This window comes from Alligator mississippiensis, chromosome 2 (assembly GCF_030867095.1).
Source record: "Alligator mississippiensis isolate rAllMis1 chromosome 2, rAllMis1, whole genome shotgun sequence".
In the NCBI taxonomy this organism is placed as follows: Eukaryota; Metazoa; Chordata; order Crocodylia; family Alligatoridae; genus Alligator; species Alligator mississippiensis.
The window spans coordinates 59,068,014-59,080,232 of NC_081825.1; the positions used below are offsets into that span (position 1 = coordinate 59,068,014).

General features: G+C 44.8%; 1 protein-coding gene across 10 annotated transcripts in view; it reads left to right on the forward strand.

Moving 5' to 3' along the window:
- FIP1L1 (factor interacting with PAPOLA and CPSF1) overlaps nucleotides 1–12,219 on the forward strand; it is a 75,086-nt gene that overhangs the window by 9,724 nt on the left and 53,143 nt on the right. For 7 of the 10 annotated variants that reach the window (XM_059721738.1, XM_059721740.1, XM_019477769.2 and 4 more), the window contains exons 5-7: nucleotides 56–117; nucleotides 8,254–8,361; nucleotides 9,211–9,341. In XM_059721738.1, coding sequence (XP_059577721.1) covers nucleotides 56–117; nucleotides 8,254–8,361; nucleotides 9,211–9,341 — 301 coding nt within the window. Of the gene's footprint in view, nucleotides 1–55; nucleotides 118–8,253; nucleotides 8,362–9,210; nucleotides 9,342–9,607; nucleotides 9,677–12,219 lie in introns of all 10 variants that reach the window. The other 3 variants (XM_059721746.1, XM_059721745.1, XM_059721744.1) reach the window with 1 other exon arrangement.

Sequence of the window (12,219 nt, forward strand, 5' to 3'; positions counted from 1 at the left end):
ACTCTCATTTTTGAGAATTTTCTCTACCTAACTAAGTTTTGCTAATTTCTTAAAGCTATGGAACAGCACCTGTGAATCTCAACATTAAGACAGGAGGGCGAGTTTATGGATCTTCTGGTAAGAAAATTTATGTATTACGTTAATGGAAACTGTAACAAATGCAGTAATCTCTCTTGGTGGCATGTGTTCTGTGCTTTTAGTTACAGATTTCTTGTATTAAGTTTAATGGAATTAAGACATGTTAGTGAATTAGAAAAATATAAGATATTTAGGACTCTTAAGCCTGTCTGTTTTACTGATTACATCATTAGGTTCAGAATTAGGGTGATTTGGATTATAATGTCTAGTTGTATTATGTGTTATTTATTAGTAGAATTTAAGGTAAATATACTTTACAGTAGAATGTCACTGTAAAAACTAAGTTGGTTTATACTGCTATATAGGTACCCAAAGGAATAAGTTGTACTATTTTGGGTAACCTTGTGTTAATGTTTCTTTCTCAGCCCTCCAAAAAACTTTTTCCATCAGCAGTAAGTGAGGTATCATTACTTAACATGGTATAAATTAACAAGATTCATATATAACAAGGGTCTGATGATGTTTTACTATTGTCCTCTTTTACCAAATGGCAAACTTAGTTAGAAAACTGTTGGGAGAAGAGACCTGCCTCATGCATACCTATAAAGTAATTGTATATCTGCTTTTAATCATGAAAACGTTATATGGCAGAAATAAGTCTATTAGAGTTTGAGGTCCAGAGCGCTGGGTCACTCTCAGCTCTGGGTGCAGAGAAACAGTCCAAGACTGATCTTTGTTTTAACAATAGCGACTTTGAATTATTGATTGTAAGAAATGAATTATTGGTGCATTTGCATAAAGTTATTCCATTTCGTAATAAAAAATACTATTTATATCTGAGCTTTGGGTCAAGTTTTAAAAGGACTATGGGAGGTTCAAGTGTAGTGTAAAGGTTTGGTGTCATTTTAGGGAGACGGCAGGGCACAAAGTAGACATATGTGGAAGCCATATTGGCCATATGTGGGAAATGTATGACTCAGTTACAAGTCTACTAAAGGTGCACCGATACATTGGTCTGATATCGAATTGGCATCGATATAAAGAAAATTTTCTGTATTGAAAATCGGCCTGATGCGGCCAATAATTTGTCCGATAAATGCCCGTGGGTGCACGCAGCCACAGCGCAGCGCATAGGCAGTGAGGAGCACAGCCAGTAGTGTGGAGACTTGCATACAACTGGTAAGTCTGGTATGGTGGAGGGGGAAGGGGCATAAGGGAGCAGATCAAGGCCCTCACCATTAAGAGTTGGTGTGGAGTTGGGGCTGGGGCAGAGGCTGCCTAACCAAGGCTGGGGCAAACACAGGATGGAGGCGTGGCTCATAGGGGGGCAGGGGGGATGCAGTTCCTGCCACTGCGCACAGCTTGTCCAGTTCTTGTCTGGCAGCTCCCACTGCTGCTTCCACTAGTCATCCGGGAGGGCATTGGGAGGGGGGGCGCTGTGCCGGCCCCTCCCCCCCCCCCCCAAAGTCCTCCTGGAGGAGCAGTGGGAGCCACCAGATGAGCACTAGAGGAGCCATGCGCAGCATGGGAGCTGCCCCCCCCCCCCCCCCCCCCCAACAAGCCATGCCTCCATTCCACCCCAGCCCGCAGCTGCAGCCCACCCCACACTGCACAGATCAGGGGGGCACAGGCCCCCCAGACAAGCTGCTTGCAGCTCTGTCCCACACCCCTCCTGGCCCTGCCTGCCCCAGCCCCATTCCCTCCGTCACTGCAAGGGGTCTTGATCTGCCACCCTTCCCACTTCCCTCTCCTTCCACCACACAAGATGTACCAGCTTACCAAGCTAAAGAGCTGCATGTCGGAAATCGGATCGGTATTGGCCGATATGCCAATAGCCGATTTTTAAGGAGGCATAGACTCCAAAAATCTCTATTGGTGCACCCTTAAAGTCTACAAGTAGACAGATTTTAATGTTTTAGAGGGTAAACAACTTTGTGGACTAGCTGGATAAATCTGTACAAAGGGAGACAGGGTACTTTATTACCCATTGAAAACTCACCCTAAATTTGAACTTCTGTTCAAATAAACTCAGATGTATAGAACTACATTTTTGTGTGTATTTGCTGAACACTAATTAAATGGTTTACTCATGTAGTGTCTGAGCTTGTGTGTGGCTGCATTGCTGAATATTGCCTCAACAATTTGAAAAAGAACTTACCTGTAGCAGGATATCTATTTACTCACATAATTCTATGCTGTGTCCACAGCACTGCAGTGTTCTCTCTCTTCTCTCTTAACCTCTCCCTTTCTATCCTTCCCAGGCTTGTAATTATTTTCTGTCTACTTTCAGCTGGACTGCAGTCCCCGAGGCATGCAGTTTGCTACATATCCTCCCCGCCCCTCCCTGGGTTATGGGCCTGCAACAGGTTGGCGATTCTGCCCATCTCGGGCTCTGGCCTCAGCATTTATGGCTTTAGGCCATAGCCATTGCCTCCCTTGTACATTAGATGCTCTTGGTTCAACCCCAGCCCCCTCGGCATTCCTTGTCAGGCTGAAGCTGCTCTCGCCTCTGTTCAGCCCCCCTGACATTCTTTGCTTAGGGCGAAGCTGTTCTTGGGCACTGGCCAAGCCATAGTTGTCACCTTCCTCGGACATTAGCTGTTCTTGTTTCAATCCCAGCCTACTCCTCCTCCCCCCCCAGTGTCCTTTGCCCAGGTTGAGGCTGCTTTCAGCTCTGTTGAGCTCCCCCAGCTCCTGGTGTCCCTAACTCGGGGACGAGCTTCAGACCACCTCTGTTGCCTTTCTCATGCAGGCTTTGGCCCTCTTGGCTGCCGCCTGCCTGTAGTTTGAGCCCTGTCCCTGGCAGCAGCTCACATGCCCACCTGTTCTCCTGCACCCCGGCACCACTGTGGCTTAGGCCTTGCCCTTGGCAAGGCTTTCTAATGTGCCCCTCTGGCACCCTGTGTCTTCTTCCTCCCCTATTAGTCATGGTCATTCCTCCAGTGTTGAAGTTCATATTAGAATATAAACAAAACTTAAGCCTGCAGGCTGTTGCAACTAACTGAAACGCTGTTTTTGGACTAAAACCCAACCCAGCCCAGGTTGTGGCCTCACTCAGACCATCATTCCCTTGGCTCTCCAGGGAACTGGCGGACCTCCTGAGCCTTAAAAGGAAGACCTACATAGGATGGAGGACTGGAACTTCCACCAAGGAGGAATACTCTGCTCTGGTCCGGACTTGCAGAGAGCAAATCAGAAAAGCCAAGGCTGTGATGGAACTCCAGCTAGCTACAAATATCAAGGAAAATAAAAGGTCCTTTTTTAGATATGTGGAGAGCTGGAGAACAAGCAAGGACAACATTGGACCCCTGCTAAACCAGATGGGACAACTGACACCCAGGAAAAAGCGAACTTGCTAAATGGGTACTTTGCATCAGTTTTTCACCAGTCCCATGGCACGGCCCTGCCCACTATGGGTCAGGGAGGCCCAGGTGAGGGAGATTCCTTGCCCTCCATTGAAGCTGACCTTGTGAAGGAACACCTTGACAGGCTGGATACCTTCAAGTCAGCCAGCCCTGATGGGTTACACCCAAGGGTACTCAGGAAGCTGGCGAGCATCATAGTTCAGCCCCTGGCACACATCTTTGAGAGCTCTTGGCGCGCTGGTGAAGTGCCCGACAATTGGAAGAGGGCCAATGTCGTGCCCATCTTCAAGAAAGAGAGAAAAGTAGGTCCGGTGGACTACAGGCCCATCAGCCTGACCTCTATCCTGAGGAAGGTCTTAGGAAAGGTTACCAGGGAGACCATCCTTAACAGACTAGCTGAAGGCAATATCCTGAGGGATACCCAGCATGGGCTTGGTGCGGGTAGGTCTTGCTTGACCAATCTCATTTCCGTTTATGACCAGGTGACTTATCACCTGGACAAGGAGGAAGAGATTGATGTTGTATACCTCAACTTTAAAAAAGCCTTCAATCTGGTTTCCCATGATCACCTCTTGGCCAAACTGGCTAACTGCGGCCTTGACATCACCACTATCCGCTGGCTGGGCAACTGCCTCCGCGATAGGACCCAGAGGGTGGTGGTCGACAGGAGCCAATCGTCTTGGTGTGCTGTGACCAGTGGGGTCCCTCAAGGCTCTGTCCTAGGGCCCATACTATTTAACATCCACAATGATGTGGACATTGGTGTCAGAAGTGGACTGGCCAAGGTCGCTGACAACACCAAACTCTGGGGTAAAGCATCCACACCTGAGGATAGGAGGGTGATCCAGGCAGATCTGGACAGACTCATGAAATGGGCGGATGAGAACCGGATGGTGTTCAACACCGAAAAATGCAAGGTTCCCCACCTCAGGAGGAAAAACCTGCAGCATGCTTATAGGCTCGGTAGTGCTACACTGGTTAGCACTACAGATGAAAGGGACTTGGGGGTCATGATTGACCACAAGATGAACATGAGCCTTCAGTGTGATGCTGCGGCTAGTAAAGCAAGCAAAACGCTGGCTTGCATCCATAGATGCTTCTCAAGCAAATCCCGGGATGTCATTCTCCCACTGTACTTGGCCTTGGTGAGGCCGCAGCTGAAGTACTACGTCCAGTTTTGGGCTCCACAATTCAAAAAGGATGTGGAGAAGCTTGAGAGGGTGCAGAGGAGAGCCATGTGCATGATCAGAGGTCAGGAAAACAGACCTTATGATGAGAGGCTGAGAGCCATGGGGCTATTCAGCCTGGAAAAGCGCAGGCTCAGGGGTGATCTGATGGCCACCTATAAGTTTATCAGGGGTGCTCATCAGGATCTGGGGGAATGTCTGTTCACCAGAGCCCCCCAAGGGATGACAAGATCGAACGGTCACAAACTCCGCTGCAACCAATTCAGGCTGGACATAAGAAAGAACTTCTTCACTGTCCGAGCCCCCAAGGTTTGGAATAGACTGCTGCCGGAGGTGGTTCAAGCACCCACTTTGAACACCTTCAAGACACGTTTGGATGCTTATCTTGCTGGGATGCTATGATCCTTGCTGACTTCCTGCCCCTTGGGCAGGAGGCTGGACTCGATGATCCTCCGGGGTCACTTCCAGCCAAATGTCTATGAAATCATTCCTCTTAGTTCCCCCTGCTCCATGGGCCTGGTCTTATCTGCCTCTTACCCACAGTTCTCAGGGCAGGGCAGGTATCAGTCAGTTGCTCTCCTGCAGCCATCCTGCTCAGGAGTTCCTCTCCCTGCTGCCTGCAGGGCCAGACTGACTGCCCTGACTCCAGCCCTGAGCTCATATGGTTCCCAAGCCTGGCCCCTTCCAGTCAGGTGACTCCCCAGCCACCCCCAGGGCTTCCTTCCAAGCCCAAGTCCTACCCCAAAGTTCCTTAGGTCCCAAGGTGGTGGTAACCCCTCCCAGACCTCTAGCTGGCATTCTCTCTTTCTATCTTTATCCACATGGGCCTGCCACACAATAGTTGTCCATTAAACATGGTGATTGCTTGATAGGCTTCCATTGGATGTTTGGAGTTAACTGTTCCTATTCCTCGGCTTTCCTCCTTATTCTTCCATATATCAGCATACCTTGCAGTTCCTGCCAACTGTGGAACAGTTGTTTCAGTCTCTTCCAGCTGACCTGGAAGCACAGATTACTCGCAAACACGCTGGATCTGAGGCTGTCAGTCCTCGTGTCTACTGGCTTCAGTTCCTGTGGATGTTTCCCCCCAAACAATCTCTCATTTTTCCCTCCAGAAGTCCCACACCCCTTTTTATTTTACAAGGGGGTCCACTCTGAATGTGAGAATTCCACATTTCAGTCCAGGGGCATGGCCTTGCCCTGTGTCCACAACCCCCACACTTGAAACCACCCCTAATCCCTTTGGGCAGCCTACCTTTTGGCCTTGGGGTTCAATTAAATTTTCTCCTGGCCTGTGCCCAGGCCCAGACTCGGGTCTCTGGAGTTGGGCTGTCTGCTTTCTGGTAGGCCTTGCTTTTCTCTTGCCCTGAGTCCACCCTGTTGGATGCAGGCTTGGACTCTTGGTACTCAGTTGGATGGACCTGGCCCCTTTGTTGTTTCCTCTGTGGTCTCTTCCCCATCTCTCAACCCCACAATGCCCCCTCAAGGTATTTTTTCATCTCCCTCATTTTTGGCATCAGTGGACTCTACTACTGCCCTCTTTTCTCCAGGGTGTCTCTCCTATGGAGGCTGCCCCTGAAAATAGGCTTCTCTGTCATTCATGCCTCTCTCGCTCACCTCCAGCAGTACTACCTAAATCGCTTGGGTTTCTGCGACCCTTCCTTATGGGTGTGGTCTTATTGAGGATCTTCTCTTGGGTCTTGATCCTCCCCCAGATTGGCTGCTTCCCTATCTCACTTGAAAGGACTCGGGTTCTCTGCTCATTGTTGTGGGACTGTGGATGACCTCACTTTAGCCCTTTCCATCTCTGCTTCTAAGTGCAGGGCTTGGCTTTTTAAGGTTGTCACCTCTGTCTCTCCTCTTGCAAACGTGGCACTTGGTCTCCACCTGCTTTGCTAGTTTCTGCCTCTCCTCCTGAGATATCTCACACTGAGCAGCAAGTCTGGCCAGCTCCTTTCTCAGTTCTCGAGCTCCTGTTTGTGCTTAGCCTCTATTTCCCCCAATTTGAGGTCAAGGCACTCTAGTAACAGGTACCTCAGTACACTGCTTTCCCTCTGGCATCTTCATTCTGGAGTTCACTTTTTAAAGTCTCTCACCTTCTCTACTGCACGTAGTAGAATAGCTGTTTACTCGCAAGGTCTAAATTTTCCTGTGCACCTTTTCCTCAGAAGAAACACCACATGCATAAACCAGCAATCAGGAAACAAGCAAAAACATAGTCAACCAAGGGGTAACTTGCAACGTAGGGTCTTTTCCCAGACCCTTAGAGGATGATTCCAGCTCTGTGCTGTTTCCTCACCATCCCAGTGGCCCATCTTTCCTTCTGGAGGGGGAGTTCCCTGGCTCACTGCAGCAGCCTTTAGCTTCACAGCCCTTCTTATAACCCTCAAACCTTCTCATCCTTTTCCTGGAAGAGTCCCTGGCTTGGTCTTGCAGCTACTAGCCATGCAGCCCCTCCCCTCCCCCTTCTCTCCCTCTAGCTCCCTTCCCTGGGAGCCCTTTAACTCCTGTGGTGCCAGCCAGTTATCATCATCATCACCTGGCCCAGTCGGTCAAGGCAGGCTTGTAATTATTCGGCGACTGGACCTGATGATCTTCGAGGTCCCTTACAGCCCTAATGTCTATGAAATCTATTCTCTGTCTGCTTCCAGCTGGGCTGCAGCCCCTGAGGCCTGCAGCATGCTACACCCCTGTAATGGCTGAAGCAGTTTTCTAAAGAAACAGATTTAAAAGATATTATTCTTAAAAAACATTATTTGTTGAAGAATGAATTGCATTCACAAGGGAAACCTATAGCGTGTTGTACGTACCATCCATTCTGCATTCTCTCATCTCCAAAATTGTGTAGAATGAAGGCAGTGCAGATGGATGTTCAACCACAGCATTACAACTTTCATTTACTGCTATGACTTTCTAGGATAGGGCTGTCCAACTTTAAGCAGCCAGGGGCCACACCAGCACAGGGCATGGGTGCACCCCCTACCCTTCCTACTGCACTGTGCTACGTGGATGACCTTGCCAGCCATAGCACTCTAGTTGCTGGCTCCAGTATCCTGGGTTACAGGCTCCCCTGGCCTTGTGGGCTGCACAGTGCCTTGAAATAGGGACAGGAAGCTGAAGCTAGAGTTAGAAAGGGGAGTATGGAGGAGTGACAGCTGGGTGGGAGCTCTGGGGCTGCACATTAACCCCTTGTGAGCCTCATGCAGCCCACAGGTTGATAGTTAGACAGCCCATTATCCTGCTCTAGGATGTGGATAATGAACACAACATTTTGTGCGAAAAGCACAACTATTACACAGGTGAATTTGGTGAAAAGCCACTTAAAATTATGTGTACTTTGGCATAGATGCATTTAAAATATAAAAAGTTTTTAAAGTAGAAAACAAATGTATTTTATTTAGATTACTTATAATCTTTGAAAGAGTACTCTGTTTTGTAGTTGTCTCTAAAACACCTAGCACACCAGTGTGGTGTTATCTAACTAACATGTTATATAAACTGTTGATAATACTAAAATTGTAGTATGTCTTTATTAAAATTGAAAACTTAAACTCATTGTGTTGGATTAATTAAAATTCATGTTTAAAGACTTAAACTGTACTTTTTACGACTTTTCTTTTTAGGTGGAAAAGTTAAAGGGGTAGATCTTGATGCACCAGGAAGCATTAATGGTGTTCCACTTCTGGAAGTAGATTTAGATTCTTTTGAAGATAAACCTTGGAGAAAGCCAGGTAATATTTCTGATTGATATTTTTATATAACTGTGAGTTATCCGTCTTATCACACAATACTGTGCAAGTCAAATGAAATATAATTATTTAATAGATACTTTGAATAGCTTCTCTTCCTAATCACTCAGGATAGTGGTAAAATGCCCTACACATTTATAACTAAATTAACAGATAATTAATAAATTGCTATTCTGAGTGATCTTGGGAAATACCTAATTATTTCAGGTTGGTTGCCAAAGACTTCATGTCTGCATGGTCAAGAAACAATAAAGGAAAAAAGTGCAGGGTTCAGGGCTGGATGGCAGCCAGGGGCTGCATTCAGGCAGAGTGTAGGCCCAGGAGGCTGCTGCTGATGGCCGTGTCCACTAGAGTCAAGAAACCCTGAATTCTGTGGCAGACCGTGCTCCCCAGCTCTGCAGATTGAATCTGGCCCACAGGCCATGCAGAGGAATGAGATGGGTAACTCTCAAAATGACTGCATGTGCCTGTTGTGTTCTAGCCATAATTTTAGCTTTTTTCCCTCCTTTTTTATTTTTAATGCATTGTTTTTACATTGCTTTGAAAATGAAAATTGTCCACAAAAGAAGTACAAGACACACATTTCTTTTGATAATGCTTATGAGACTGAACTCTGCATAGTTTGAAACATAGTGTGCAACTTGCTCCACATACTTGAAGTGTACTCATTAGGATCTTGCAGATAGTTTAGTATTAAGGAAGTTGTATTCCCTAACAATACACCTTTGCTGTGATTTCTGATTTTATTGTTCTATAAACAAAAGCAAAAATAAAAATTAAAAAACATCTACGTGTGCTTAATTCTTAAATTTTGAACTCTTTGGTTTGAAGGTGCTGATCTCTCTGATTATTTCAACTATGGGTTTAATGAAGATACTTGGAAAGCTTACTGTGAAAAACAAAAGAGGATACGAATGGGTCTTGAAATTTTACCACTTACCTCAGCTTCAAATAAAATCATGGTAATTAATAACATTTATGTGGAATTCAGTAATAAGTAAATACTATCCCCCCCCAGTAAAGCTGATGTGATGTTATTTAGTTTTTGCTTTTCTGTCTGGTACAGTATCTTTGTTTAGGAGTTCAGTCACCTTTCTCTTTTGAAATCCAGAGTCTTTCTCCATCACTTCATTGACTATTTGTGTGGTTAATGGCACAGGCTAGTTAGTCAGGCTTGTAACCATGTGTTAGTCTGGTATTTTAATGGGCAATATGTTATTTAACTTAGGCCGAAGACAATATTATGGAAGTAACACCAGGTGCAGAGATTCAAGATGGCAGATACAATCTTTTTAAGGTGAATTTTAGTAAGCTTTTGTTAGTTGCTCTCAGTTTTGTTGAGTATTGCTACCCATACCACTACCAAGTGACAGAGATGAGATTGAAGTGGACACAGCTATTTTTCTAAGCTCTCATTTTACACTGGTGACTCAATTAATTTTACAAATTTGTTGATTAATAATATTGTTCTTGTTTTGTCATCACTGCTGCACTAACAAATGGCAGATGAAACTTCTTGCTTTGTCGTGGTTTTCTTTTTAGTTACAGTTTGTTTGTTCATGCAGATTAAATTCATGCAAATGTGCTTGGGAAGCTTTGTAAAGTATGGCATGATTTTTGTTTCTGCAGCCTTGTAGCTTTTACTTTGGTTTGTAATTTTCTTTCTTGGCGAGTCTAAGGTATGAAAATGAGTCTCAGTTTTTTCTGTTGTCTAATTTTAATTGGCTGTACTATACTTTCTGTCCATCTGATAGTCATCTGCAAGAGAATTACACTGTATTAGAAATAAAACAGTAGCTATCTGTATTTGTGTTTAGCATATTAGAGTGAAGGTTTAGCTTTCCCTTTTTTAAAACAGCTCTTTATTTCATATTCAGCCTTCTCATAGTATAAGTCTCTATATTGAACTATAGTACCAGTTATTTTATTTTATTTTTTATAATTTCTTATTTACTATCCAGGGTAAATCTCATTGAGCCCTTATTAAATTGGTTCAGAATTGTCAATTGCTATCCCTCTGCTGCAAGTTACTGCAGGAGAGACTCCAATTTGTAGCCAGGCATTTTTGGTTCTGTTTTTTCCTCTCTTCTATTGCTTCAGTATCCATGAGGGTAGGGGTATCAAACTCATCTGGTCCTCTGGGCCAGGTGAGTTGCATGGGACCAGTCTGTGGGCTAGATCAGACCCATGCTCATGCTGCACGTGGTGCTCATGGAGTGCACACTTTGACGCATCTGCGCCAACCCAGGATGCTGGCTTCAGGATGCGGTGACAGTCTGTGGGTATGATCTGGCCCCAGTGAGGCAAGCTCCGCATGCAGTGTGCAGGGCCCAGGCCAGCATGTGCCACATGCAGTGTGTGAGGTCAGGCCAAGACCCTGTACAGCCTGTGGGCCATATCTTTAACACCCGTGCATTAAGTTAGTGATCCTCAGACAGGATGCCGTGGCACCCTGGTGTGACTTGAGCATCTTTCAAGGGTGCCATGCAGTGTTAGCATTGTTAGGTGTCCAAACATGATTCACAAGATAAACCCAGAGATTTCAAATAGGAATTCATAGCATTAAAAATATTTTGACCTGTTGAAGTCTTTCTGAGTTCTTTGTAACAGAAGAATTGCAGTATTAATTTTTTCTTAGTAAAAAAAATCCAAACAAGTGAAATCTAAGTGCTGAAATTTTCTGAGGGGTGCCTTGGGCCTAAAAACATTAAGAACCACTGCACTACAGTGTCTTTGTTTTTCTGCCCCAGAGAGGATATAAGCTTCCGTAGTTTTTCCATTCTCCTTGCTTATCATGCTAGAGTTCAGGAAGGGATAAGGCAGTAGAAGGATGTGGTCTCCCATTGCAGCTGACTGTTAAAAGAGCAAAATCTTCTGATACTCCTAGTCTTTTCGGGGGGATAGTTAAGTTTTCCAACTTAAAAACTGCCTCAACTGAATTTGGGGCTTGAGGTTTGAAGCTCATCCCAGGGGGAAGAAATCTAGTCGCTCTTTGAGGTAAGTTTAATTTTTTTCCTGCAGGATTTTTAAATGTATGTTCATGCTCTGGGAAGGTAATTCATTAAAATTTGAACTTTTTTTTTTTAATGTGAGCTACTGTATATGTATGGTGGTATGTAGAAATGGTTATGTCAGTGTTTTGATGTTGGATTAATGCCAGAAAACTTATAATAAAATTTTTGGTTTAAAAGCTAAGATGGCCCCACTCCAAAAAGCGAAATGTACTACTAATTACTTGGAAATATCTCTACAGTGATTTCTACTTAAACTGGGACATACCAATTAGTTTTAAGAATCCTAAACTGTTCGTTTTTATTACTATTTACTAAAGCACTAAAACTGTTCTATATAACAAGGTAAATGAAGATATAGTCCATACCTTGAACAGCTTGCAGTCGAAGGGCCTTGTTTACCTTTTTGTACACAGGTGGACTGGTGGGCCTATGTGAAATTAGCATGTCACTTTGCTGATGAAAAGCTGAAATATCAGAGCATATGAAAAAGTGTACCACAGTTCAGCTAAAATCCAGATTTGTAAATATTTGTGTCTCAGCAGCTATCCAGTAACTTTTATTCATAAGTGGAACATTTATTTTTATGAATATTGAAAACTAGAGAGTAGAAGCTGTATTATGTAACAAAACACAGAATTGCAGAATCACAGGCTTGGTGGATAGCCTTGAGAGTCAGCTAATGTAACGCCTTCACAAATGCTGGATTTGCTGTTCCTGAACCAGACTGATGCTTATTTATCTCCTTCTTAAAAACGTCCAAAGAGGGAGGTTCCACAATGTTTGGAGATTAGTTTTATCCATGTTTCTATTATTCTTACAGTTAGGA